This window comes from Lonchura striata, chromosome 6, assembly GCF_046129695.1.
Source record: "Lonchura striata isolate bLonStr1 chromosome 6, bLonStr1.mat, whole genome shotgun sequence".
In the NCBI taxonomy this organism is placed as follows: Eukaryota; Metazoa; Chordata; class Aves; order Passeriformes; family Estrildidae; genus Lonchura; species Lonchura striata.
In genome coordinates this window covers 65,716,775-65,741,953 of record NC_134608.1, presented here as the reverse complement: position 1 = coordinate 65,741,953, position 25,179 = coordinate 65,716,775, and the positions used below count along the sequence as shown (strand labels likewise).

General features: G+C 52.0%; 2 protein-coding genes across 2 annotated transcripts in view; both read right to left on the bottom strand.

Moving 5' to 3' along the window:
* LOC144246555 (uncharacterized) overlaps positions 1-25,179 on the bottom strand; it is a 196,701-nt gene that overhangs the window by 32,439 nt on the left and 139,083 nt on the right. The gene's annotated exons all lie outside the window — the stretch shown is intronic.
* Positions 8,175-9,193, bottom strand: LOC144246358 (olfactory receptor 14C36-like). Its single transcript, XM_077783743.1, has one exon. It carries the CDS (start codon positions 9,105-9,107, stop codon positions 8,175-8,177), a length of 933 nt encoding a protein of 310 aa, XP_077639869.1. The 5' UTR covers positions 9,108-9,193.

Sequence of the window (25,179 nt, the reverse complement as noted above, 5' to 3'; positions counted from 1 at the left end):
GGGCACTGGAGCTGTACTGGAATGGGCTGTTCCCGTCCCCGCCACCTCCCATTGGCGGAGGGTCCCGCCCATCACTGCTTCCAACCAATAAGCGTCAGGGATCATGGCTTTGGGGGCGGTGCCTGGGGGTCTGCGCCATCTTTTCTTTTGCCTACAACTCCCATCATGCCCCGCAGCCCCATAGAGCCCCATTAAAGCCGGGACTACAACGCCCGTCATGCCCCGCGCTCCACAGAACCCCGGTACCGCCCCCATCTGTCCCATCAGTGTCCCCCAGACCCTCCGGGATCCCCAAGTGCCCTCAGCGCCCATTCGGGACCCCCTAAAACCGTCCTCGGATCCCCTGAGTGCTCCCAGCCCCACAGGTGCCCGGTACAGCCACTTCTGGGAATTCCTCTCCTCTCATCCCCCGCGGCCCCAGAGCCCCTCAGAACACAGTTCCGCGCCTAAAATTCCTGCCGCGCCCTGCGCCCTGAGGAACCCGGTTAAGTCTCCCCAAGCTCCCCCGAGTGCTCCCCCGGACCCCGAAGGGCCCCAAATTCCCCTCGCTGACCTCCAGGGCCCCGGACCCCCGAGTGCTCCCCCGGACCCCGAACTGCCCCTCAGGATCCCTGAGTGCCCCTCCAAGCGCCCGCCCGGCTCCCCCAGGGGTCCCCAGACCCTCAAGTTCTCTCTGAATTCCCTCCCCAGACACAAAACTGCCCCAAATGTGCCCAGAAATGTCTCCGTGGGCCCCAAAGTGGCCGCTTTTACACTGTCTGTGAACATAATAAAAATGATGGCAAAAATAATAAAAATAAAGAAAATTAGAATAAAGAGGGAAAAATCAATAGCCAATAGTGGTCAATGGATTAATGAAAGGAATTGTGTTACCTAGAACCAATGACCAATGATTTCTTGGTTGCAAAACCCATATAGAGATTTTTTTTATACAAGCATTAAAATAAAATAATAATAAAGTAATGGATAATATTTTTATGCATAAGCAAAATAAAATTTAAACTGTTATTCAGCTAAAATTAATTTATTAAATTCATTTAATTAAAATATAACTACATTTTAATTATGAAGAAGAATGCATAATTTTTTAAAAATGTTTTGGGATGTCTGTCCCAGGTGGGCAATATCTGGGGGTAAGGGGCATCTGGTAAATGGATGTGATTCATGCTGAAGGCAAGATGTATTCAATTGCCATCTGTTAGAGGTTGGTTCACTGCATTGCCTATTTTATCTTTTTATTTTCTCCCCTAATAAAGAACTGTTATTCCTGCTCCCATATGTTTGCCTGAGAGTCACCCTTAACTTCAAATTTATAGCAATTCAGAGGGAGGGGTGTCTACATTTTTTTTCCCCATTTCAGGGGAGGCTCCTGCCTTCCTTAGCAGACTCCTGTCTTTGCAAACCAAGACAGATTTTGGCACCCAACGTGCGGCTCGAGGGCACAGGAACAAAAAAGGGAATAACAGTTCTTGAGTAATTCAATTTTTGTGTGCTGCTACAGAAACCTCGTTCAGCGGCACCCTGTGCTCCAGCCTGCCCTGGTTTGGGTGGCACGGAACCGTGGCTGCATTTCTCCATTTGCAGGCCCTGATCTAAACACGGCTCCTACAGCCAAGGCTGCTGTGGCTGTTCTCCAGTTTGTTTTATGGGTGAATAAGGGGAAGAATTCATGGATCTTTAACTTCCTCTGGGAAACAGGCACATGGATTCACAGCTGTCACACACTGACTCTGTGCTTTTGGGGTTACTTTAATAATGGCACCTACTGTGAGGAAATTACACCGGGGGAAATTTTGTCCCAAGCCTTTAACCATCTCTTTGGGTCTGCCCCACCAGTTTGTGAAGGGCTCAGATCCACTCCAAATACCAATGATATCATACAGGGGCTGTGTTGCTGTTAGCCCTGTTCTATTTGGCACTGAGAGACAAGGGAAGATTAACCTGGATAACCACCCTGACACCCAGCCCAGAACCTGACACGGCCCCAGAGACCAGGGATGCTGCTGCCCCAGAGCCTGACCCTGCCCCACAGCCACCCCAGATATGAACCACCCAGACTGGGTGGGGGTCTGCTGAGGGAGATGCAGGAGATGCTGAAGGAGTGCATTTCCCCAGCTGGTGAGAAGCCCTCCCCCTGCCCCAAAAAAGGAGAGTCTGATGGGGCAGCAGTGGAACCCACAGATGTTAAAACTGTCCAGGTTCCAGCTGAGCCACAAAGGCAGCCACAGCCAGCAGCAGTCGCCCCTGTAGAAACAAGGAGGTCTAAGATGGAATCAGAGCACCCAGATAAGGGAAGGCCCTCACAACCCACAGGGGAGCCAGAGGTTGCAATCATCACCGAGTACATGATGTACAAAAGTCTCTGTAACCTGCACAAGAACATTGAACGATGGAGACGTGAGGCTTATACAACCTGACTGCTTCAAGTCTGAGACCTCATGGGTACAGGTGTCCAGCTGGATGGTGGTGAGGCAAGGAATATGGGACCCTTGACCCAAAGCTCAGGTATGAATCAGATTTTTGTAAGGGAGCCAGGGTCCCTTTCCCTCTGGGAGCAGATTTTAATGAGTGTCAGAGAGAGGTTTGTCCACAGGGAGAGAATGCAGGAGCACCAGCACAGAACGTGCTGGGAAACCCTTGAGGAAGGGATCCAAGAGCTGAGGGAAGTGGCAGCATTGGAGGTACTCTTTGGGAGGGATGGACAGCATGATACTGACCCCGACAAGGTCAGGTGCACAGGGCAAATGCTGTGGAGTCTGGCAAGGCTGGGGCCGTCTCAGTACACCACCTTCATTGCCTCGATTAATGCTGATAACAGCCGAGAGACAGTGGGCTCTGCTGCCAGCAGCTGAGAAATTGTGAGAGTATGATCCATGGCCCAGTGCAGGCTCATGGCTCTGCTGTGGGCAAGGAACTCAAAGAGGAGATGAGGGAGATGAGGGAGGAGGTGAGGAGGAACAGTTCCCACATTGCCCAGTGCGAGTCACAGGCCCCAAAGTCAGAGCCCAACGTTCCCCAGCCAGAGAGAGAGGGTACGCCCCACGGGCTGGCCTGGGGTTCTTTCTGTGTGACCATGGGGAAGACATGGGAAGGTGGGATGGGAAACCCATTTCTGTCCTGGCAGCGTGGGTGAGTCAGCTCAAGGAGGGAAGCACTGACCGAGGGAATTCCAGTGAAGTGAAGGCAGCCTCAAACTCCCATGACCGAGCTGCCGAGTGTGATTTGTCAGATCCCTTTAAAGTACCTCTGCCATGTATACCTAGGAAAGAAATAACAACCAGGGCTAGAGGGGCCCTGTCTCTAGCCAGGGAGAGGCACAGGAAAACCAGATCTTTTGGTCAGTGTGGATCCAATGTCCTGGCACATCAGTGCCACAGAAATATGAAGCCTTAGCTGATACTGGTGCACAGTGTACCCCAATGCCATCGGGGCATGTGGGGCAGAACCTGTTTCCATTGCCGGGGTGACAGGGGGATCACAGCAATTGACCCTGTTGGGAGCCAAGGTGAGCCTGACTGGGAAGGAGCAGCAGAAACATCCATTGTGACCAGCTCAGAGGCCCCGTGTGTTCTGGGCATAGACTTCCTCCAGAACGGATGTTACAGAGACCCAAAGGGACTCAGGTGGGCTTTTGGCATAGCTGCTGCAGAGGCAGAGGACATTAAGCAGTAGAACACCTTGCCTGGACTGTCAGAGAACCCATCTGCAGTAGAACTCCTGAGTGTGGAAGAGCAACGAGTGCCAATTGCCACCTCAACAGTGCACGGCTGGCAGTATTGAACGAATCGGGATGCCATGATCCCCATCCACAGAATGATCCATGAGCTGGAGAGCCAAGGGGTGGTCAGTAAGGCCCACTCACCCTTCCACAGCCCCATCTGGCCTGTGCACATGTCTGATGGAGAATGGAGATTGACTGTAGACTATCGTGGCTTGAATGAAGTGACTCCACTGCTGAGCGCTGCTGTGCTGGACATGCTGGAACTCCAGCACAAGTTGGAGTGCAAGGCAGCAAAGTGGTATGCCCCTGCTGACATTGCTAACGCATTTTTCTCCATTCCTCTGGCAGCAGAATGCAGGCCTCAGTTTGCTTTCACCTGGATGGGCGTGCAGTACTCCTGGAACTGACTGCCCCAGGGGTGGAAGCACAGCCCCACCATCTGCCATGGACTGATCCAGGCTGCACTGGAAAAGGGTGAGGCTCCAGAACACTTGCAATACATCAGTGGCATCATTGTGTGGGGGAACACGGCAATGGAAGTGTTTGAGAAAGAAGAGAGGATCGTCCAAATTCTGCTGGAAGCTTCGCCATCAAGAAGAGCAAAGTCAAGGGACCTGCCTGAGAGATCCAGTTCCTTGGGTAAAGTGGCAAGATGGACAGAGTCAGATTCCAACTGAGGTCATCAATAAGATCACCATGATGTCTCTTCCCAGCACCAAGAAGGAAACACAAGCTTTCCTAGGTGCCATAGGTTTTCTGAGAATGCCCATTCTCAAGTATGGCCAGATTTTGAGCCCTCTCTACCTGGTCGCCCACAAAAAAACCAATTTCCACTGGGGCCCTGAGCAGCAACAAGCTTTCACCCAGATCAAGCAGGAGATCACTCATGCTGTAGCCCTTGGCCCAGTCAGGACAGGACCAGATTTCAGAAGTGTCTTCAAAGTGGATAGACTATATTGAAAACAATGCAGAGAGAATTGTTTTGTCCTTTTAACTTTTCCTACTTATATTTTGATATCAGCAATATCCAATTAATATTGACCCCCAGCACCTTGTTATGCAATCTGAATACATATGAAAATCATGATCCTTCATGGCTGACAATCAATAACACTTTGTCCCTATGCTCCCCCCACCATTTCCCTCATCCAACCCCTGGCACTCCTATGGATCAGGAATGTTGTGGCCAGCAGGACCAGGGCAGTGATTCTTCACCTGCGAGACAGAGTGAAAATTTAAAAGGGTAGAAATCCATTTGGATTTAGGTGAAATGTACTCCTTTGAGCTTGCTAACATGAGTGAAATATTCTGTTTAGTCTGGTAACTGCAGCACTAGCAAAGTTGCCCTAGCTAAAGAGAAAGAATGCAAATTTCCACACTAAAAAGAGATAAGAAAGACTCCTCGGGCCTTTAAACAGACCACGCAGAGTGACCCAGGAGCTCTTTCTGTACTTTCTGACAAAAACAAGTGTAACTAGCTCTAAGTGTAACATGAAATCATCAGAATGAATATGCATTAACCTATTGTGAAATTCTATGACTATGGAAATTAATTAAGGGTAATAAAAAAGTTTTGGGACTTCTTAGGGGTGTGCATGTCCATTGAAGGGCGATGAGTCCCTACATGTGTCCAGCGCTGCAAATAAACATACCATTCCCTACAAATCTTTATTGGAATTGTGGGGTTTTTATTTTTCATCCATGTTTCACCTGTGCTGGGCACTGGTTGGGCAGCACCTCGAGTGCTGGGTCCAGTTCTGGGGTCCCCAATTTAGGAAGTGTCGGAGTCCAGGACACTGCAGCACCAAGGAATTCAATGGGGCACTCTGAGGCTTCATGGAACCAAGAGGCCACTGTGACCCTGCAGGGCCTTGTGGAACCATGCAGAGCTTTGTGACAGAGCAGGACCTCGTGCCATTGTGAACCCAGGGAACCAAGGGGCCAGTGCTGCCCCTCAGGAACTCACGGAATGAAGGAAACATGTTTGACACTGTGGTGGCCCTTGGGACCAAGAGGCCATTGTGACACTGTGGAAGCAAGGAGAGCATTGCTGCCCTGCCAGACCTCATGGAACCAAGGATCCACTGTGACACTGCAGGGACTTGGGGACCACGGTGACATTGTGACACTGCAGGGCCCAAGGATCCAAGGGACTTTGTGACACCAAGGGGTCCCATGGAACCAAAGGGACATTGTGACACTGGGAGGCCTCATGGAATCATGGACACCATTGGGACACTCTGGGGCCTTATGGAACCCGGTGACACGAGGTTGTCTGGGAGTGTTGATCTGCTGGAGGGTAGGAGGGCTCTGCACAGGGCCCTGCACAGGCTGGATCCAGGGCCCAAATCCAACAAGGTGAGGTTTAACAAGTCCAAGTGCCGGGTCCTGCACTTTGGCCACAACAACCCCTGCAGCGCTACAGGCTGGGGACAGAGTGGCTGGACAGCAGCCAGGCAGAAAGGGACCTGCAGGGACTGATGGACAGCAGGCTGGACGTGAGCCAGCCGTGTGCCCAGGTGGCCAAGAAGGCCAATGGCTCCTGGCCTGGATCAGGAATGGTGTGGCCAGCAGGAGCAGGGCAGTGATTCTTCCCCTGTGCTCAGCACTGGTTGGGCAGCACCTCGAGTGCTGTGTCCAGTTCTGGGTCCCCAATTAAGGAAGGACATGAAGGGGATGGAGCATGTCCAGAGAAGGGCAACGAGGCTGGTGAGGGGTCTGGAGCACAAGTCCTGTGAGGAGCGGCTGAGGGAGCTGGGGTTGTTGATATTGGAGAAGAGGAGGCTCAGGGAAGAAAAGGTGGTGTCAGGGCACACGTTGGACTTGATGATATCCAAGGTCTTTTCCAACCTTGCTGGTTCTGTGATTCTCTGAAACCACCCTTGGAGAAGTTGCAGGAGGAGCCCTGGGCCTCCTCTTCAGAAGCTCCAGCAGCCCAGGTCCCTCAGTTTCTCCTCACAGCCCCAAAGCCCATCCTGTCAGTCCTGCAGAGCCTCTGCAGCTCCTCCTCACTGCCCAGAACAGGGAGCCCCACAGGCAGACACAGCAGCCCAGATGTGCCCCCCTGGCCTGGGGTGCCTCTGGCAAGGGAGCAGCACCAGGCACTGCAGGAGCCTGCAGACAATTCCTGCAGCACTTGTGGGATGATCCTGCTCCCCAAGGGATGTTCCCATGGTGCCAAGTCAGGAACTGCAATGGGAAGTGGGGCCAGAGAGGAAAGGGCAAACAAGGATGGGCCGTGTGCAGGGGAGGGAACAGGGGTGGGCAAGAGGAAGAAATTTATATCAGAAAGAGTAAAGAAAGCAAAGGTGAAGCCAAGGAAATGTTCAGGGCAGTTTGGGGGTGGCTGCCAGGCAGCCCTGGCTCTGAGCAGCAGCGTCTGCAGTGGGACAGGAAACTCCCAGCTGATGGGAACAAACTTTCTGGCTGACTGCAGAGGCCAGGACAAAGCTGAGTGGTTTCCCTGGTGTCCCCCAGCCCTTCCTGGCCCCAGGGGCTGATGGCATTTGTGCTGCCTCAGGTTCATGTCCCCACAGCCCCAGCATGGGGGTGCTCCCGCCTGCTGTGTGCAATGCAAACAGGGGCTGCTGAGCCAGTGCTGCCGTATCTGTGCCTGCAAGGATGCGGCACCTCTGTGAGCTGGGGGAGAGGCCAGGGCTGCAGAGGGGGGATGTTGTTGGCAGCTCCATGAGGACGCTCTGGGACGCTGCCCTGGGCTGTGCAGTGCACTGGGGATGGATCAGCCCCTGGTCTGCTGCTCCTTCCCGTCTCCCCCAGGGCCCTTGCAGAGCACCAGCCGTGCTGTTTGCCCCCAGCCTGCCCACGGCCAGCCTGGGGCTGCTCATGGGAGTTTTCTGTACTGAGCATTGGCCTGGCCGTGTTCTTGAGAGAACCTGGGCAAGGAGCTTGGAGCCCCCAGGCCCTGGCCTGAGGCGTCAGCGCTGCCCCAGCAGTGCCCATGGCCTGTCCCTGCTGCAGCCCCGGCACTGCCACCCCCAGGACTGTGCCCGGCCCCGAGAGCACTCAGGCCCTGCAGCAACACCAGGGCCACCAGGGCAGCGGGGCAGGGCCACGGGAGCAGCACTGGCAGCACCAAGTGCTGCTGCTCCTGGGCACAGCTGCTGTGCCAGTCCTGATCTGCCCCAGCTCTGCACACAGACATTGCTGCTGCAGCTCCAGAGAAGGCAACAAAAGGGCATCTCTGCAGAAAACTCTGCTGGAAGATCCTTGAGTTCCTTTAAAGCCACCAAGAGCACAGCCCCTCATTGGCACAGTCTGTGGGTACAGGGAAGGTGGAGAGAAACAAAATGAGAAATGGCACAAAAATATGATTCTTCTTTGTGGAGAATATGAAAAAACTAAAACAAATGGAAAAAAATCCCCACAACTAAACAAACAAGAAGTGTCAAATATGACTTTTATTACAAGTTATTTGCAGAAATTGGCCAGGAGTTTAATGTTTCTGAAAATATGCAGTCATCAGATTCCACAGTGCAGCCTTGAGCTCCTGGTTCCTCAGGCTGTAGATGAGGGGGTTCAGGGCTGGGGGCACTACTGAGTACAGAACTGTCAGGGCCAGATCCAGGGATGGGGAGGACATAGAGGGGGGTTTAAGGTGAGCAAATATAATAGTACTGACAAACAGGGAGACCACGGCCAGGTGAGGGAGGCAGGTGGAAAAGGCTTTGTGCCGTCCCTGCTCAGAGGGGATCCTCAGCACAGCCCTGAAGATCTGCACATAGGAGAAAACAATGAACACAAAACAGCCAAATGCCAAACAGGCACTAACAGCAATGAGCCCGAGTTCCCTAAGATAGGATTTGGAGCAAGAGAGCTTGAGGATCTGGGGGATTTCACAGAAGAACTGGCCCAGGGCATTGCCACGGCAAAGGGGCAGGGAAAATGTATTGGCTGTGTGCATGAGAGCATTGAGAAAGGCACTGGCCCAGGCAGCTACTGCCATGTGGGCACAAGCTCTGCTGCCCAGGAGGGTCCCGTAGTGCAGGGGTTTGCAGATGGACACGTAGCGGTCGTAGCACATGATGGTCAGGAGGCAAAACTCTGTTCCCATGAAGAAGATGACCAGAAAAACCTGAGCAGCACATCCCTTGTAGGGGATGTTCCTGGTGTCCCAGAGGGAATTGTGCATGGCTTTGGGAACAATGGTGCAGATGGAGCCCAGGTCGCTGAGGGCCAGGTTGAGCAGGAAGAAGAACATGGGCGTGTGCAGGTGGTGGCCGCAGGCTACGGCGCTGATGATGAGGCCGTTGCCCAGGAGGGCAGCCAGGGAGATGCCCAGGAAGAGGCAGAAGTGCAGGAGCTGCAGCTGCCGCGTGTCTGCCAGTGCCAGCAGGAGGAAGTGGCTGATGGAGCTGCTGTTGGACATTTGCTGTGGCTGCACATGGGCACCTGTTCATGGAGAAAGGACAGGGATAAGTCAGGAGAGGCTGCTTGGAGCCAAACCTGGGCCATTCCCTCCAGACAGTCCTGGTGGGACTCACCCACCCTTGTTCCTGCTCTGGGAAAACCTTCATCCCTGTCCCTGCCTGAGCTCCAGTTGTGCTGGCTGAATGTGCCAGAAGCAGCCAGGCCTGTTCGTGGGGGCTCTCGAGGAGCCATCCCTGCCCTGCTGCCCTGGGTTTGTGGCCATGTGGCAGAGGGACAAGGCTGGATATTCAGGATTTGTCAGGGGAATCACTCCTGATGCAGAAAGGCTTGGTACCATCTGCATTCAGACTTCTGAAGGAATTTCACTTTATTTCCGAAGGAAATAGGTGGCAGGAGTTTGTTTTAGGAATTGTTTTTGTACCCACACATCATTCCTGGCTCTCTGAGGTCAGAAATCCCCAGCATTCCTGCTGCACTCAGAGTTTGCCACAGAGAGATGTGAGAGGCAAAGGATTCCCTGTGGCTGAGGGCAGGTGAGGGGCTGGATGGGCTTGTTCTCCCAGCACTGCTCTGTTCAGCCCCCTCTGCTTCCCTGAGCATCTTCCTGGGCCTGGACATCCCCTCCTGAGAGGTGCCTTGTCCCTGCCAGCGCTCACAGAGCCCATCCCACCCTGTGTGCCCTCGGCCCGGCCCTACAGAGACCTGCCTGTGTGCAGGGCCCTGGCTGGGGCAGGCTCTGGGCAAGGGCAGCTCAGGAGAGCCCTGCTGGTCCCTGCAGAGGTGATGCTGCTGCTGCCCAGGGCTGAGGAGTGGCTGAAGGCCCTTTGGGAGGCTCCCAGCAGAGACACTGACCAGCCAAAGTCACAGTTCTGGAGCCTCTGTAAATGTTCAAACATTCCTTTGATCATCCCATGTGTCTCTTTCAACTGATCATGTTCTGTGACTCTGGGATTACAATTCCTGTTCTGCTTTTCTCATCCCCCTGTTGTCTATAATCCAAGGAGAAAAAATCCCCATGCAACAGTGTTAGAACGATAAAGTAAAAACCAGACCTTTATTGGAAGCTTCCAGGTGTCCCAGTGGGGATGGGGCACACGCAGACTCTGATTTCAACAATTTATTAAGGTTAATTAATTAGGATATTTAACATGAACATCCAGTAGAAGATTCAGTTGCCCCAGTCACACATCCCTGGCTCAACACATTGCAGAAGGTCCAAGTATTTCTTGGCCCCAATTTAGTTATGACTGTTCACATTGTTGTCAAAAACCAAAATATTCTTCTTGTAGGCGCTCTTCCTGATAATAAGACTATACAGTATTTCAGGAATGTATTTAGACAGTCAGCTTATTGTTATAAAATCTAAGAGAAAGGTAGGAAACATACTAGGGTCAGCAAAGATTACAGTTATATAAGTAAATATTAGTAGTTTAATAAAACTAATTAAGAGTTTAATGGAGTTAAGTAAGGATTATAGTTTTATAATTATAAAATAGTAATTCACAGAGCTATGAGTATATGAAAAATGTATAAAAAGCAAAAATCTTTTTGTCACCACCCCAACATCCCCATCCTGCTTCAAGCAGGAAATTGAAAACACCCTCAGGAAAGCTCCTGAACTTTAAAGCAATCCTAGGCTTACCTTCTTTGGGAAGGGTCCTCCGGAGCTGTGCCCAGGCTCGTCTGGAGCTGGGAGCAGCCCTGCCCCAGCCAGCCCCTCTCAGCAGCAGCACCTGCCCTGCTCAGGGTGGCTCCTTCCCCCCACAGCTCCTGGCCAGCGCTGGGAGCAGCTCCAGGGCCGGCTGAGAGCTGTCCCTGGCAGGCAGCAGAGTCCCTGGCCCAGCACAGCGCCCTGGGCTGCAGGACCCTGCTCTGCAGGACAGCCCTGGGCACCCCTGGCTGCTCTGCACAGGAGATGAGCAGAGAATGCACTCACAGGGGCTGTGGGCATTGGCATGTTCCAGCTTTAGGAGATCTCTCCAGGAGCTGCAGCTGCATTGTCCTGCAGCCAGAGGTTCCTGTGCCAAGGGCTGGCAGTGATTCTGCCCCAGGCACTTCTCAGCCCCTTCCCAGCCCTGACTGACTGAAGCTCTCTGTGCCTCTGTGCTGTGCCTGGGCTGGCTGCAGGCAGTGCCCCAGCCCTGCTGGGCTGGGAGAAGAGCTGCTCAGCAAGAGAAATGTGCTTTTGAAGCTCTGCTTGGTTACCAGCATCACCCTCTGTGCCAGGAGCCCGGCCCAGCTCAGCAGCACAGACACAGCACAAGGACTTTAATGAGCCTCTGGGGCTTTGTGCTCAGGCCCTGAATATCAGGCCCTGAGAGGGAGATGCAGAAACCTCTGCAGAACTCCAAGTCAGAATCCAACTCCAAAGTTTCTTGGACTTTTAATGGGTCCCACTGTGGGACACGACTGAGAAAGTGTCCCCAGGCCCCAGGCAGAGCAGAGAACTGGAGGCACTGATGCCAGGTGGGGACAAAGAGAAGCCAAGTCTTGGTGCCCTGGGGCACAGCAGGGTCTGTGCCACCAAGGGCTGTGAGGAGACACCTTGTCCTGAGGCCCTGGGGCCTCCTGGCACAGCCCCAGCCAGGCTGGGCACTGTCAGCCCCTGCTCCTGCCCTCAGCATCCCCCCCATGCCCACATCCCAGTAGCCTCAAGGATCTGCTGGAAGGAGTCCCTGGGGAGCCTTGGTCAGGAATGGCTCGTTCATGCTCCCAGGGACTGCAGGTTTTTCAAAGGACTTTGGCTTTTGCTTTTGCCTTGCAGTCTCTGAGAGGTTTCTGCAATCATGGTCTCCAATTATCTGCTGTAATTAGTCCCTGGAGAGGCTTTGTCAGTAACAACACTCAGTGGGCTCATTAATGCTTCAAGGTACTTGGTGTTTCACTTTTGATACAGACTCTGTGAGAGGTTGGTGCTATTGTGGCTCCAATTATCTGCTTTAACAAGTCACCTGAGAGCTTTGTACAGACACACACTGTGGCTCATGAATACTCTGAGATACTAAACTTTTTCTGGTACTTTGGATTTTCTTTTTCACATTGAGAGTTCTTTGTGCCATTTTCAGTCTCTGAAAGGTTTTTGTGCCATCCTGGCCTCCAGTTCTCTCCTCTAAGGAGTCCATGAGAAGCCTGTGTTGGGGATGGACCTCAGTGGGACTCATTATTGCCTTGAGAAACTTTGGTGTCTTCTTCTGATTTTGACTGCAGGAAAAGTTTGTGGAATCTCCTCTCAGGCCCTGAGGTTCCAGGGCTTAGCTGCAAATGCACCACGGGGCTCAGTAGGATCAAGCAAGTCCTGACAAACCATGGTTCTGCCTTGATTTCCCTCTGCTATAATGCAGTTCAAGAGGAAGTTTCTGTAGTGGTTTAGATTTGCCATTTTGAGATTTCTCAGCCAATGCATCAACTATTTTGGTGTGTTCAGTGTTGGCTAATCACCAGTGCACTCACTAGAATATAATTACTCTTTTCCTGCTCTGAGATAGGATTAGGAGAAAGGCAAAGTAGGCTCAGAACTTTAAAAGAAAAGTTTAAACTTTTTAAGAAAAGTATATTAACAGTAAGCAAAAGAAAGAGTAAGAAGGATTAGAACAAACTTTCAGAACTCTTCCTCTCTCCATAAAACCTTACAATATAAAGAGAACAAACCTAAAATTTCAGGTCAGTTCAAATAGGGAGAGAAGTTCCTTGTGTTAATGTTATGAAGACTTATCCACAAGAAAACAGTTATCTCATGGCTTTTTATTTCCATGGATTACAGCTGCCTCGAAAAATCTGCAATTGTGAAGTCCCTCCCATTTTTTCACAGCTTTTCCCACAGTTGTGTTTATGGGCCATGTCAATTTATGGGATATTAATTTACAGATGAGCTGTTTAAAAGCAAAGGCTCTCTTCATCTATTTCTGAAATCATCTTCATCTCTGGGAACAGAGGTCTTCTTTTCCTCTCCCTGATGGTACAGTGTGTCATCACTCTGCTCTCCTCTGTTCAAACTTCTCATGGGATCATAGCTACTGCAACATTTGCTCACTTGAGCATGGAGGCCTTTGCTGAAACAAGTAATCTCCCCATACTTTTCAATGCATTGTAGGGAAAAAGAGAGTCTGATGTATCAATGACATCCTTCTCCATAGCTTAACCAGAGTATTCCAGCCCCAAGATCAAGGCATCTCCTCATCCCTCCCATCTGGGACTCAACTTCCTCTTCCCTGCCCTCGGTGTGTCCATGCTGCTCCTCTGTGTGCCTGCCCTGTGTCCTTTTCTCTCACTGGAGGGAGGATGGCAGCACTGGCAGAGTCAATATCTCCCGGGGTGGCAGATGGTTCCGTGAGCCCGGCCGGGCTCGGTGCTTGCGGCCGGAGCTGTTTTGCCATGGAGGTTTCTGCAGCGGCTGCGCTGGGGCTGTGTCAGGCTGGGCCGCGCTGGGGCAGGGCCAGGATCTCAGCAGCCAGGCCAGAGCCCAGCAGCAGCACGGCCGGGGCCGATGGCTTCTCCTGCCCTGCCCGCCGGCTGCGGGCGAAGCCCAAGGGCGGCAGAGCCTTGGCCGAGCCGGCCCGGCCCGGGGCTGCTCCTGGGGCCCGGCGGATCCTGGCCGGGCCCGGGCTGGCGGCGGGGCAGGGCTCGGCAGGGCCAGATGTCAGCACCCGCAGCCACGGCCCGGCCTCGGCCCCGCGGCCTCCCCTGCCCTGCCCGGCAGCCGATGGCGCCTGGCGGCTCCCTGGGAAGGGGCCCGGCCCCACGGCAGGAGCCGCCCGGCCCCACGGCCGAGACGGGGCTGGGCCGGCCTCGGCACCTCTGTGGGGCCAGAAGGGAGAGAGACCCAGCCAGGCTTTCTCATCTGTAACTTGGTCTGCACAGAGGCGTCTGCAGCTTCCTTAGTGCTTTAACAGACTGTCAGCTCTCAGAGCTAATTACTGATTGGTTTTTGTCAGACACAGAGGAAACTGCTAGCAGCTTCTCTCAGGACATCACTTCTGTGATGCAAAACCACCACAGCAGCACAGAGCACAGAGCTCCTTTTTCCATATGTAGTGGCCATGTGCCCGAGGCCCCAGAACCCCTCCTTGGGAGATCTCTGGGCCCTCTCCAAGGTGTTTTCAAATGAAAACATTCAGCTCATAGTCTAAAAAAATTACCAGAGGACAGAGCCAGCCAGACCTGTCTGTCCTGGCTACTTTTGTCTGGGAGCACTCCTTGGATATACGGAATTTGGGAGGCAAATTCTAATTTTGGCAATGGTTCCTGGAGATGAAGACCAGTTCTTTTCCATAGGAATAAAGGAACAGAGCCCTAGTCTTTCCCTGGGTGGATGAGAGATGATCACCAGAGGACATGGCCAGCCAGAACTGGGAGGTTTTTTTCTGCAAGATACACTTGCATATAGGAAATTTTTTATGGAGAGTACCAATTTTGACAATGGGTATGTAAAGAGAGGGACAGTTCTTTTCCAAAGCAAGGAAAGCACGGAGCCCCAGTACTCCCAGAGCTGATGAGAGGAAGCCTTTGGCATTCCAACATCAGCCAGACCTGTCAGGTGGCTCCTGGCAGGCCAAGCCAGCCAGACCTGCTCTATGTTCCCTCGCTTCCATGGGGCCCCACAGTGTCCCAATGGTCCCTTGCTTCCAGAAGACCCTGAGGTGTCACAATGCCCCCTTGGTGACACCAGGCCCTGAAGGGTCCCAATGGTCTCCACGGTTCCATCAGGCCCCACAGAGTCATAATGGTCTCTGGGTCCATGAAGCCCCGTGGTGTCACCATGGCCCCTTGGTTCCATGGGCTCCAGTGGTGCCACAAGGATCCCCTTGGTTCCATGAGGTGCCCACAGTGTCACAGTGATCTCCATGGGAAGAAAAGAACTGAGCCCCAGTGTGGCAGGGGCAGCCACCAGAGGCCAAGGCCAGCCAGACTTGATGATACTGGCAGATTTTGGCTGGGAACAACCCTTGGATATAGGGAATTTTATAGGTGGAATCCCGATTTCAGTCATGGACACTTGGAGGAGGATGGTTCTTTCCATAGGAAGGAAAGCATGGAACACCAGCGTTTGAGGGGCAGATGAAAGGCGGCCACCAGGGGCCAATGGCAGCCAGACCTCTCTGTCCTGGTAGCTTTTGTCTGAAAGCAACCCTTGGATATAGGGAATTTGGGAGGTGGAAGCCAAATTTCAGCCATTTCTGCATAGATAAGGACGGTTCTTTTCCATAGGGAGGAAAGCACTCTTGTGTTCCGCCACAGCAAAGGGCACAACTGCCCCAGGCCCCAGAGTCTCAGACCTCAGGCAGACACCAATGGCCAACAGGGAAAGAATGGCAACAGGACAGGTCTTGGTTTAGAAAACTGAGGATTCTTCATTTTCCCAGGGACATACACAAGAAACGAGGTGGTAGGGTCAAGACTTTTATATTACAGGGTAGGGGTGGAGTTTAGGATCAAGGTCCAATATTAAGAGGAGCAGGAGACTGCAAAGGGGTGGATTGAGGAGGACAATCAGTGGAAAAAACTACAGTGGGGACATTGCAGCACAATTTAAGCCAATAAGGGTACAGAAAAAGAAGAACATTCTAGGGCCATTCCTCATTTGATCAGATAGGGTGGAGTGTCTTTTCCCGGGCTTTCAAGGGCACACCCCACAGCGTGGAGGGGTGGAATCTTCTTTAAGTCACGCTCTCGCCAGATGCAGTGTCTGGGTAGAATTCCCACCTCATTGGGCAGGGGCACTCTACACCTTTGGTGCCATTATTTCTTTCTCTGGCTGTTTTATACAATGAAATGAAACTCCAGCATCTGTGGAACCACCCTTCAATCCTTCCCAGGCTACTCCTGTTCTGTCCTCAGTCTGCACACAACTGAGCCCAGAGCCTGCAGCCTCTACCTGCTGGTTACGTGATGAAGCCTTCAAAACCCATCTTGGGAGATATTTGGGTCCTCCCCAAGATCTGTGAAAATGGAAAAATAGTTATCAAAGTTATTTTCTCCCAAGTCTAGCAGTGACAGAACAATGGTCAATATCTCTAAACTGAATGAGAGTGGATTTAAATTTGTTAGAAGGAGGAAATATTTTACAGTGATGAGAGTGGCACAAAATGGCAACTGTTTTTCCAGAGAAGTGGATTTCCCATCCCAGGAATGCTCAAAAATCAGGGAGTGTGTGCAACCTGACCCAGTGAAATCCCCTCCCCTCCCCAAGGATGGAATTCCTGTTGTGTGGGTTCTTGGATGTGCTGGGTGCCCTCACAACACTTCTGGCCAGAATGTCTGCTGAGGGCAGCCAGGCTGCTGCAGGGCAGTGACCTCACAGCCATCACCATGGCAGCCCTGTCCCCTGGGCTTGGCTCTCCCCTTTCCTCTGCCCCTGCCTTGTCTCTGCTGGCATGAAGAGTTTTGTTGATAATATCTTGTCCCCAAGGTGCTGGGCCAATGGCTTCCCAGTCAGGCTCCTGGAGCAGAAGTGGCTTTTCAGAGCCCATCCAGAAATTAGCCCTGAGGCAGCAGCTCTGCAGCGCTGGCCACCAGGGCGGGTGCCAAGGGAGGCTTCTGGCCATGCCCTGCAAGCAGCTGCTGCTGCCAAGGTGCCTTTGCTGCCTCGGGCTGTCCCTGGCACAGCTCCCAGCACGGCACTCTGCCCTTGTGCCCGAGGCCTTCCCTGTGCTGGGGCTGGCCTGGGGCTGTTCCTGCAGCGGGACCTGCCCTGCTCCTGGCACAGGAAAGGCAGTTCCTGCTGGAGCAGGAGGCTCTGCCTGCAATGGGCTCAAACCACTCCACCAAGGACCTCTTGACTTCAAAATTGCTTCCTAGAGCAGAATATCCTATAATTGTTATAGATTCTGGACTGTGGAGTAAATAACTCTGGTTAAGAGCTTACTGTCTAGTCATGATCTGATTGTATTTATATAAATATGTCTGGTATTCCATCATTAATCCTGTAGGAAAAATTGCATTGACAAATTGTTCAATTCTACCTGTCCAATCGTTTATACATAAACCTTTGACAAATTCTGGGGCCGGGATTGGATCCAGTCACTCCCAGTCTCCTCTCTTAAAAGGAATTTTAGAAGACTGGGGGCTCTGCAGGGCTTTTATTACTCATGGTGGCTGCTCGGTGTCTCCATCTCATGACTCAGCAGGAGTTTCTCCAATAAAGAAATAAAGCTTTTGCGTGAAGCTCCCTCTCTGCCCATGACAGGAACCCCTGTGAGTACCTGTGACATCCCAGCTCCTTGGCAGCCTGGGGACCCCTGGGATGTCACTGTGGAGCTCCCGTGAGTGCCTGTGACAGATCGGTGCCTTTGCAGCCCAAGGTACCCTGGGATGTCACCATGGAATGGCTGTGACTGCCTCTGACCTCTCTTAAAAGTTCTTCCATAAGTTGCTCAGAGGAAGCTGCATCCAAGTTTTCAAGAGTTCCTCCAGAAAGAGCCACAAGCTCCTCAGAGGAGGGAACCAGTCTGTTGTCAAAATCACCTGGGGTCAGTAAAGAGTGCTCTCAACTCCCTGTGCCAAAATAATGTGTCAATCTGGTTAACAAAATTGTTAGAGAGATACCTCTGCCCCAATTAACGTGCTAACAAGACCAAATCCAAAGTGGATTTTATTGAACAGTAAATGTGAGGTATAGAGAGATGGAAAGAAAAAGAGGAGAGAGCAAGGGAGTGACAGGGACAGAGATCTCCCCTGGGGCAGGGCAAGTGTGACATTTTCCCCTGTGTGCGTGGCCTTCCCAGGGTGGGGGTTTTACACCGGAGCCAGTTTGGGTAAGGGGGGTGGTGTTCACCCCCCACCCCGAGCAGGGATTGCCTCACTGTTTCAGGTTACAATGTCAGATGTAACCAAAAGTGTTTTCAGTCCCCATCTCCATAAACTGTTATCAACAGGTGGGGCAGTGTTCTTTATCTCTTCCATGGCTCAGCCCTGATAACGCCCTTCAGGGGCCATCTTCTCTTAAGGGGCCATTGAGTGTCACTGCAGCACTGATAAAATTACATCATCCCATTGTGGGATGCTCCGCCCAGGGGGAGGAACCAAGCATTCCTACCTGGATATAATCTCACTCTTGCAACACCACGACCACCTTGCCTACTGCATTCCCAGAGGACAAGAACTCCATAATCACCACCGAACCTTCAGAGGAAGACCAGACCCTTCTACAGGATCACTGCTTTGACAGAATCATGTTCATCACTCGAGCCAAACTGCAGCCACCATTTCATCAGACTGCTACCACCACCCTGAGCAACGGGGTGTCAGGTTATATCCTGACTCTGTGAGTTTAAACCAGTCTTTCTGTATCATAGCTTTGATCTTAATTTTCCTGTTAAATTGTCCTTCTGGCTTAGACTCTCTCCCAGGTTTGCTTTGAAACCAGTACAAAACTCACTGTGCTCATCCCTTGTTTTCCTTTCAAAACAGGATTTCCCATCTCCAAATATCTTCCAGATGGAGGAGGAGGCTGCGAGGAAGAGGAAGATGCCCTGGGATGCCCAGGCAGGTGAGGAGGAAGTCAGTGCCCCTTTCCCCCTCTCTCCTGCTCCATCTCACAGCTCAGCCTGGCCCCCGGCTGCAGGACAGCCCCACTGCCAACGCTGTCCTATTGGGGAAGCACTGGGGGAGCCTCCTTCCTCTTCCCTCTGGCTCAGAGGCAAACCCCATCGTCTCCTTGTCTTTCCTCCCCCAGACAAGCTGCTGGGGATGGAGATGAGGGAGGACAAATCCCCTCAGCAGAACCTAGTGGAAGAGGCCATTTTGAGCAGCTGCACAGCACAGGAATCCAACAGGGAGGAAATCCCTCAGAGATCCTACAGGAGGAGGTACTGCAAGCCCAGCCCAGGGTGCTCTGAGGAGGAAAGACCCACCCTGTGCCAGGAAGGTGGGCAGAGCTTCAGCCAGAGCTTGGAGCTGGTGGTCCATGAGAAGCCTCATGATGGGGAGAAGCCCTAGAAGTGGTTGGAGTGTTGGAAGAGCTTCAGGCAGAGCAACACCCTGATCTGCCACCAGATTATCCACACCAGGGAATGGCCCTACGAGTGTGGGGAGTGTGGGAAGGGATTCAGCTGCAGCTCTGCCCTTGTCACCCACCAACGCATCCACACTGGGGAGAGGCCCTACGAGTGTCCCAAGTGTCAGAAGAGGTTTCACACCAGCTCTGATCTCCTCTGCCACCAGCAGATTCACACAGAGGAAAGGCCCTTCCGCTGCCCTGAGTGTGGGAAGGGCTTCAGCGGCAGCTCTGCCCTTGTCACCCACCAACGCATCCACATCGGGGAGAGGCCCTACAAGTGTGAGGAATGTGGGATGAGCTTCAGCCAGAAGTTCTCATTGATTCGCCACCAGATCATCCACACTGAGGAAAGGCCATACAAGTGTGAGCAATGTGGGAAGGGCTTCAGCCAGAGGTCCAAACTGATCATCCACCACATGATCCACACTGGGGAGAGGCCCTACATGTGTCCCGAGTGTCAGAAGAAGTTTAAGACCTGCTCAAATCTCTTCTGTCATCAGCAGATTCACAGCCAGGAGAGACCCTTCTGCTGCTCCAACTGCAGAAAGGACTTCAAGTGCAACTCCACTCTTGTCACCCACCGGCACATGCACACTGGGGAGAGGCCCTATGAGTGTCCCCGGTGTGGGAAGAGCTTCACCCAGAGCTCTCACTTGACCAAACACCAACAGAGGCACTAGTAAAGGAAGCCCTGCAAGTCCCTGAACTGCATGAAGAGCTTTGTACACTGCTCCAGCCTTATCCCCCATAAGAAGACCCATGTTGGGCACAGGCCTGGTGACCCACATTCCCTGTGATCCATATTGGGAAGACACCTGGTTGGTTATCTTTTAGTTTGGCCCTAACATTCTTCTGATTTGTCTTTATGAATTAAAACACCTGAAACAGGACAGAAAAGAAAGTAATTATTCAGAGATTTCCAAAGTCCAACCTTTTAACAGGTATTTGTGAAGGAATTTATAGTCTGGGGACATATTCTGGAGGATTTGTGGGTTCTTGGGGTTTTTCAGGCAGTGTTCTCCATATCTTTGCACACCCAAAGTCAAGATGGATTCATCTGTCACCTCAAAATGACTCAGTCTCACTGAAAACACCTCAGTCTTACCCCAAAATGGTATAATCCCACTTCAAAATGGCTTTTTCCACCTCAAAAAACTCTAACCCATGACAAAATACCCAATTCCACAGCCTCCAGGGTGAGATGGGGTAGGAGGGAAATTGGAAGAAGTGGGATACAAATTTAAAGGGTGTGGGATCCAAATTTAAAGGGTGTGGGATCATGATTCTGTGCAGCTGGGTGTATGGGATATATTTTGATAATAAATAAAACATTCAGAATTATTGATTCCTGTCCCACTAATTTTCAGTCAGTTCTCTTTTGTTTTTCAGAGTGCCACCTTCTCAGTTGATTGTGTTTGTGTCCTCCTTTCTCTCCTGACTCTCTTTGCCTGTTCTGTTTCTTTTCTCAGTGTCACCCTTGAGCCAGGGCAGCTCCCACCAAAGACCCTGCCCTGATTTCATTCCCAATCCATGAGCTACAACCACCATGGCTGAAGTTATGAAGGCTGGCAGTGAAATTTCACTGTAGGATTTGCTCCAATCGGCTTTTGGCTCTTCCATAAGAGCTTTGCCTTCAAGGGCAGGAACATTTTTTCCTGGCTGGGATCTGGAATTCCAGCCCCTGGGAGCATGTGCCATGGATCTCAGACGGGCATTCCCGAGGCTCCCAGGGTGCTGCTCCTGCCGTGCCTCCCAAGGAGCTGTGCAGGGCAGGGGACAAGGTGCAGCAGCTGTGTTGGTTCTGCAGTGCCACAACAGCCCCTGGTTCCATGAGTTTCCACACTGCCAACAGCGGTTCCTGGGTTCCATGATACCCTGCTGTGTCCCCATGGATATTTGGTGTCATGAAGTTCTTCAGTGTCACAATGGCCACCTCGCTCCATGAGCTTCCACAGTGTCCAAATGGCCTCCTTGGATGGGCAGTGTCAGCATGGACCATTGGCTCCATGCAGCCCCGCTGGGTCACCATGGACTCCTTGGTTCCATGAGGTTCTGGAGGTGTCTCCATGGTCTCTTTGGATCCACAGCGTCAGAATGGACCACTGGATCCACGTGGCCCTGCTGTGTCACCATGGCCCCTTGGTTCCATGGGACCCCAGGGTCACCATTGACTCCTTGCTTCCATGTCACCCCCTCAGTGCCAAAATGGCCCCTTCGTTCCATGGGGAACACAAAAGATTTATAGAAACATTGAGCAAATCCGGCTTAACACAGCTGGGAACATCGGTTTGTACTCCAAAGAGAGGTTAAAGGTGAGGATGGCACCAGCAGCTTCCATCTGAAACATGGATCCAGGAAAAGAACCAGGACAGAGAATTCAGCTGGGAGACTCAGAGAATTCTGCTTTCAGAGATCATTTCTGGCCACACTGTTCCTTGTAGAAAGGTGACACCATTCCAGGCAGCCTGTACTGAGCAGGTGGATCCTGAGTAGGGTTTGTTGTTCAGGAAACCTGCTCAGGCTTTTCCATTCTTTCTTTCCCAAGAGGAAAACTTCTCCTGGGCCTGTGTGCAGGCAGAGCCCTGAGGATAGCAGGTGGGAAATGGTGCAATGGGCTGGGACATGGAGCTGCAGAGCTCAGGGACAAGGTTCTGCTGCAGGGCACAGGGATGTCAGTGCCAGTTGGGCAATGTCAGACATGGTGAGGATGGGGGTGAGGAGCAGCTTGTCCAAACAGGGTCAGCCCTCAGGGGGCTCATTCTTCTACATGCCCAGACCTCCTAAGGAGAACTTCAGTGTCAAGATCACCTGGAGAATGCTTCTATTATCTCTTCTCTGAACTGGAAACTAAGAATACTCACTTGATTAAAAAAAAAAATTCAGGAAGTGCACTTGGAAATCTTCTTCCTTTACAAGGACTCCAAACTGACTCCAATCAGCTGCACAAGCCCAGGAGACTTGCAGACAATTGAATGAAGACAAAGCCCCCCTGAAGGATTCCTGCATTTTGATTATCCCCATGGTGGATTTGGGGCTTAGTCCAGAATCCTCAGGCACTGAGAGAAGGCTGAAGAAGCTTCTCAAGGAGTCAGAAGCAAAACTCCAAGTCCCTTGGAGCATCACTGGGCCCCACTGAGGGCAGGGACTGCCAAAGGCTCTCCAGGGACTGGTGAGAGCAGATCCTTGAGGCCAGGATTGCAGGGAGCCCAAGGCTTAGAGCAGGGAACTGCAATGCTGAGCAAGGCCTGGGCTGGCTGGGGGAAGCAGAAAGGCCAAGCCCTGAGCCCAGCCTGGCACAGCAGGGCCTGTCCCTCACGGGTGGCTCAGGGCTGTTTGTGGGGCAGCAAGGACAAATGTCACAAACCTGTGTGACCCTGTAGATCCTCATGGAACCAAGGGGCCAGTGTGACACTGTGCTGCCTCATGGAATCAAGGAGACCATTGTGGAACTCAGAGACCCCAAGGAACCAAGGGTCCATGGTGACCTTGTGCAGCCGCAGTGTCACAGAGGAGCCGTTGTGACACAGCGAGGGCACACGGAGCCAAGGGTCCACTGTGACACATCAGGGCTTTGTGGAACCACTAAGCCACTGTGACATTGTGTCCTGGGTTGTAAGATAAGCTTGTATTCTATTTGCCATCTGTTGGAAGTTGGGCAGGTTTGTTATCTCTCAAGAAGAATGGTTTGCTGGAAGAGGTAATGGTTTGTTAATGGGCCATTGACTGATTCAATGCAGGGCTGGTAACATAACACCATCCCATTGTGAGATGTTCCACCCAGAGGGGGAAGCCAAGCACTCTTTTATTGTATAAAGGGGTAGCTTTTGGGGAGATGAAGCAGCTCTCTCTTTGCGGGATTTCGCGGAGAAGCAGCTCCTTCGGCAGGACACCGAGAGAAGCAGCTCCTTCGGCGGGATTCCCAGAGAAGCAGCTGGAGCGCGGTGAGGCAGCGGCGGCGGAGCTCGGAGGCAACCCCGGCACAGAGGAAGACCGGCCCAACTGCCACCAGATCTTAAGAGAAAACTATACCCTTCTAAAGATCACCACTTCAGCTGCAATTCATCAGCCACTGCAAGAGGAGCAGCTATCATTTCAACCGGACTGCTACCAGCACCCCGAATCCTCAGGTTGTGGACTTTTTCACTAGTTTTGTTTGTACCGATTGCATTTGCCTTTTTAAATTGTTATCTAGTTTTCTCCTAGTAAAGAATTGTTACTCCCATTCCCATATCTTTGCCTGAGAGCCTTTTAATTTAAAAATCCTAGTAATTCGGAGGGAGGGGGTTTACCTTCTCCATTGCACAGGAGGCTTTTGACCTCCTTCACAGACTCCTGTCTTGTCAAACCAAGACACATTGCAAGGCCTCATGGAAGCACGGGGCCACTCTGACACTGCAGAATCAAGGGGAACATTGAGACACTCCAGGGCTTCATGGAACCAAGGAGATCATTGTGACATTGTGGGGTTCCACGCAACCAAGGGAACATGGAACAGGTCTGGCTACCTTGACCACCCAGGGGCCAATTCTCATCTCCCTATGAAACACTGGGACCATGTGCTTCTCTTTCTTATGGGAAAAAAAACATTCACCTCAACTAGGGGCACATGGCCAAAATTGGGCATTTGATGCCAGAATTCCCTATATCCAAGGATAGCTCCCAGATAAAAGCTGCCAGGACTGGCAAGTCTGACTGGCCTTGTCTTCCTGAGGGCTGGCATTTATTTGCCTCAGAAACATGGGGGCTCTGTGCTTTCCTTCCTAATGTAATGGCCAAAACTAAGATTCCACCTCCAAAATGCCATATGTCCAAGGATAGCCTCTAAACAAAAGGGGCCAGGAAAGCCAGATCTCGCTGGCTTGGCCTAAGGCAACCTCTCGTCTTCTTCCAGAACACTTGGAGTTCACGCTTCTCTTACCCATAGGAAAAAAACCCATCTATCTTGACCAAGCGCCCATGGCCAAAACTGGGATTCCACCTCCAAAACAACATACAGCCAAGGATTGCTCCCAAGTGAAATGCCAGGAAAGACAAGTCTGGCTGCTTTTGGACCCTTGGGGGCTGCCTCTCACCTGCCTCAAAACACTGGGGCTTGCTGCTTTCCTTCCTATGGAAATGAACTGTACTTATGTATGAAGAAATGACCAAAAATGGAATTCAACCTCAGAAATTCCCTATATCCAAGGGTTGCTTTCAGACAAAAGCTACCAGGACAGAGAGGTCTGGCTGCCTTAGGCCTTTGATGGCTGCCTTTCATCTGCCCCTCAAACACCGGTGTTCCATCCATTCCTTCCTCCATAAAATAACCATCCTTCTCCTCCAGGTGTCCATGTCTGAAACTGGGATGCCACCTCTAAAATTCCCTATATCCAAGGGTTGCTCCCAGCCAAAATCTGTCAGTACTGTCAAGTCTGTCTGGCCTTGGCCTCTGGTGGCTGCCCCTGCAACACTGGGGCTCAGTTCTTTCCTTCCCATAGAGATCCCTGTGACACTGTGGGCAACTCATGGAACCAAGGGGATCATGGTGGCACCACTGGAGCCCATGGAACCAAGGGGCCATGGTGACACCGTGGGGCTTCATGGACCCAGAGACCATTATGACTCTGTGGGGCCTGATGGAACCATGGAGACCATTCCGACCCTTCAGGGCCTCGTGTCACCAAGGGGGCATTGTGACACCTCAGGGTCTTCTGGAAGCAAGGGACCATTGGGACACTGTGGGGCCCCATGGAAGCAAGGGAACATGGACCAGGTCTGGCTGGCTTGGCCTGCCAGGGGCCACCTGACAGGTCTGGCTGATCTCAGAATGTCAAGTTATGCCTCTCATCAGCTCCTGGAGCACTGGAGCTCCATGCTCTCCTCTGTATGGAAATAACCGTCTGTTATTTCAGATGTCCATTGCCAAAATTGGTACCCTCCCTACAAAATTTCCTGTTTGTAAGGGTATCTCTCAGAACACAATCTGGTGGCTCTGGCTGGCCTTTGCCTCTTGTGGTCACCTCTCATCCGCCCCTAAAACAGTGGTGCTCTGTTTCTTCATTCCTTTGGAAAAAAAAAAAACTGGTCTTCATGTCCG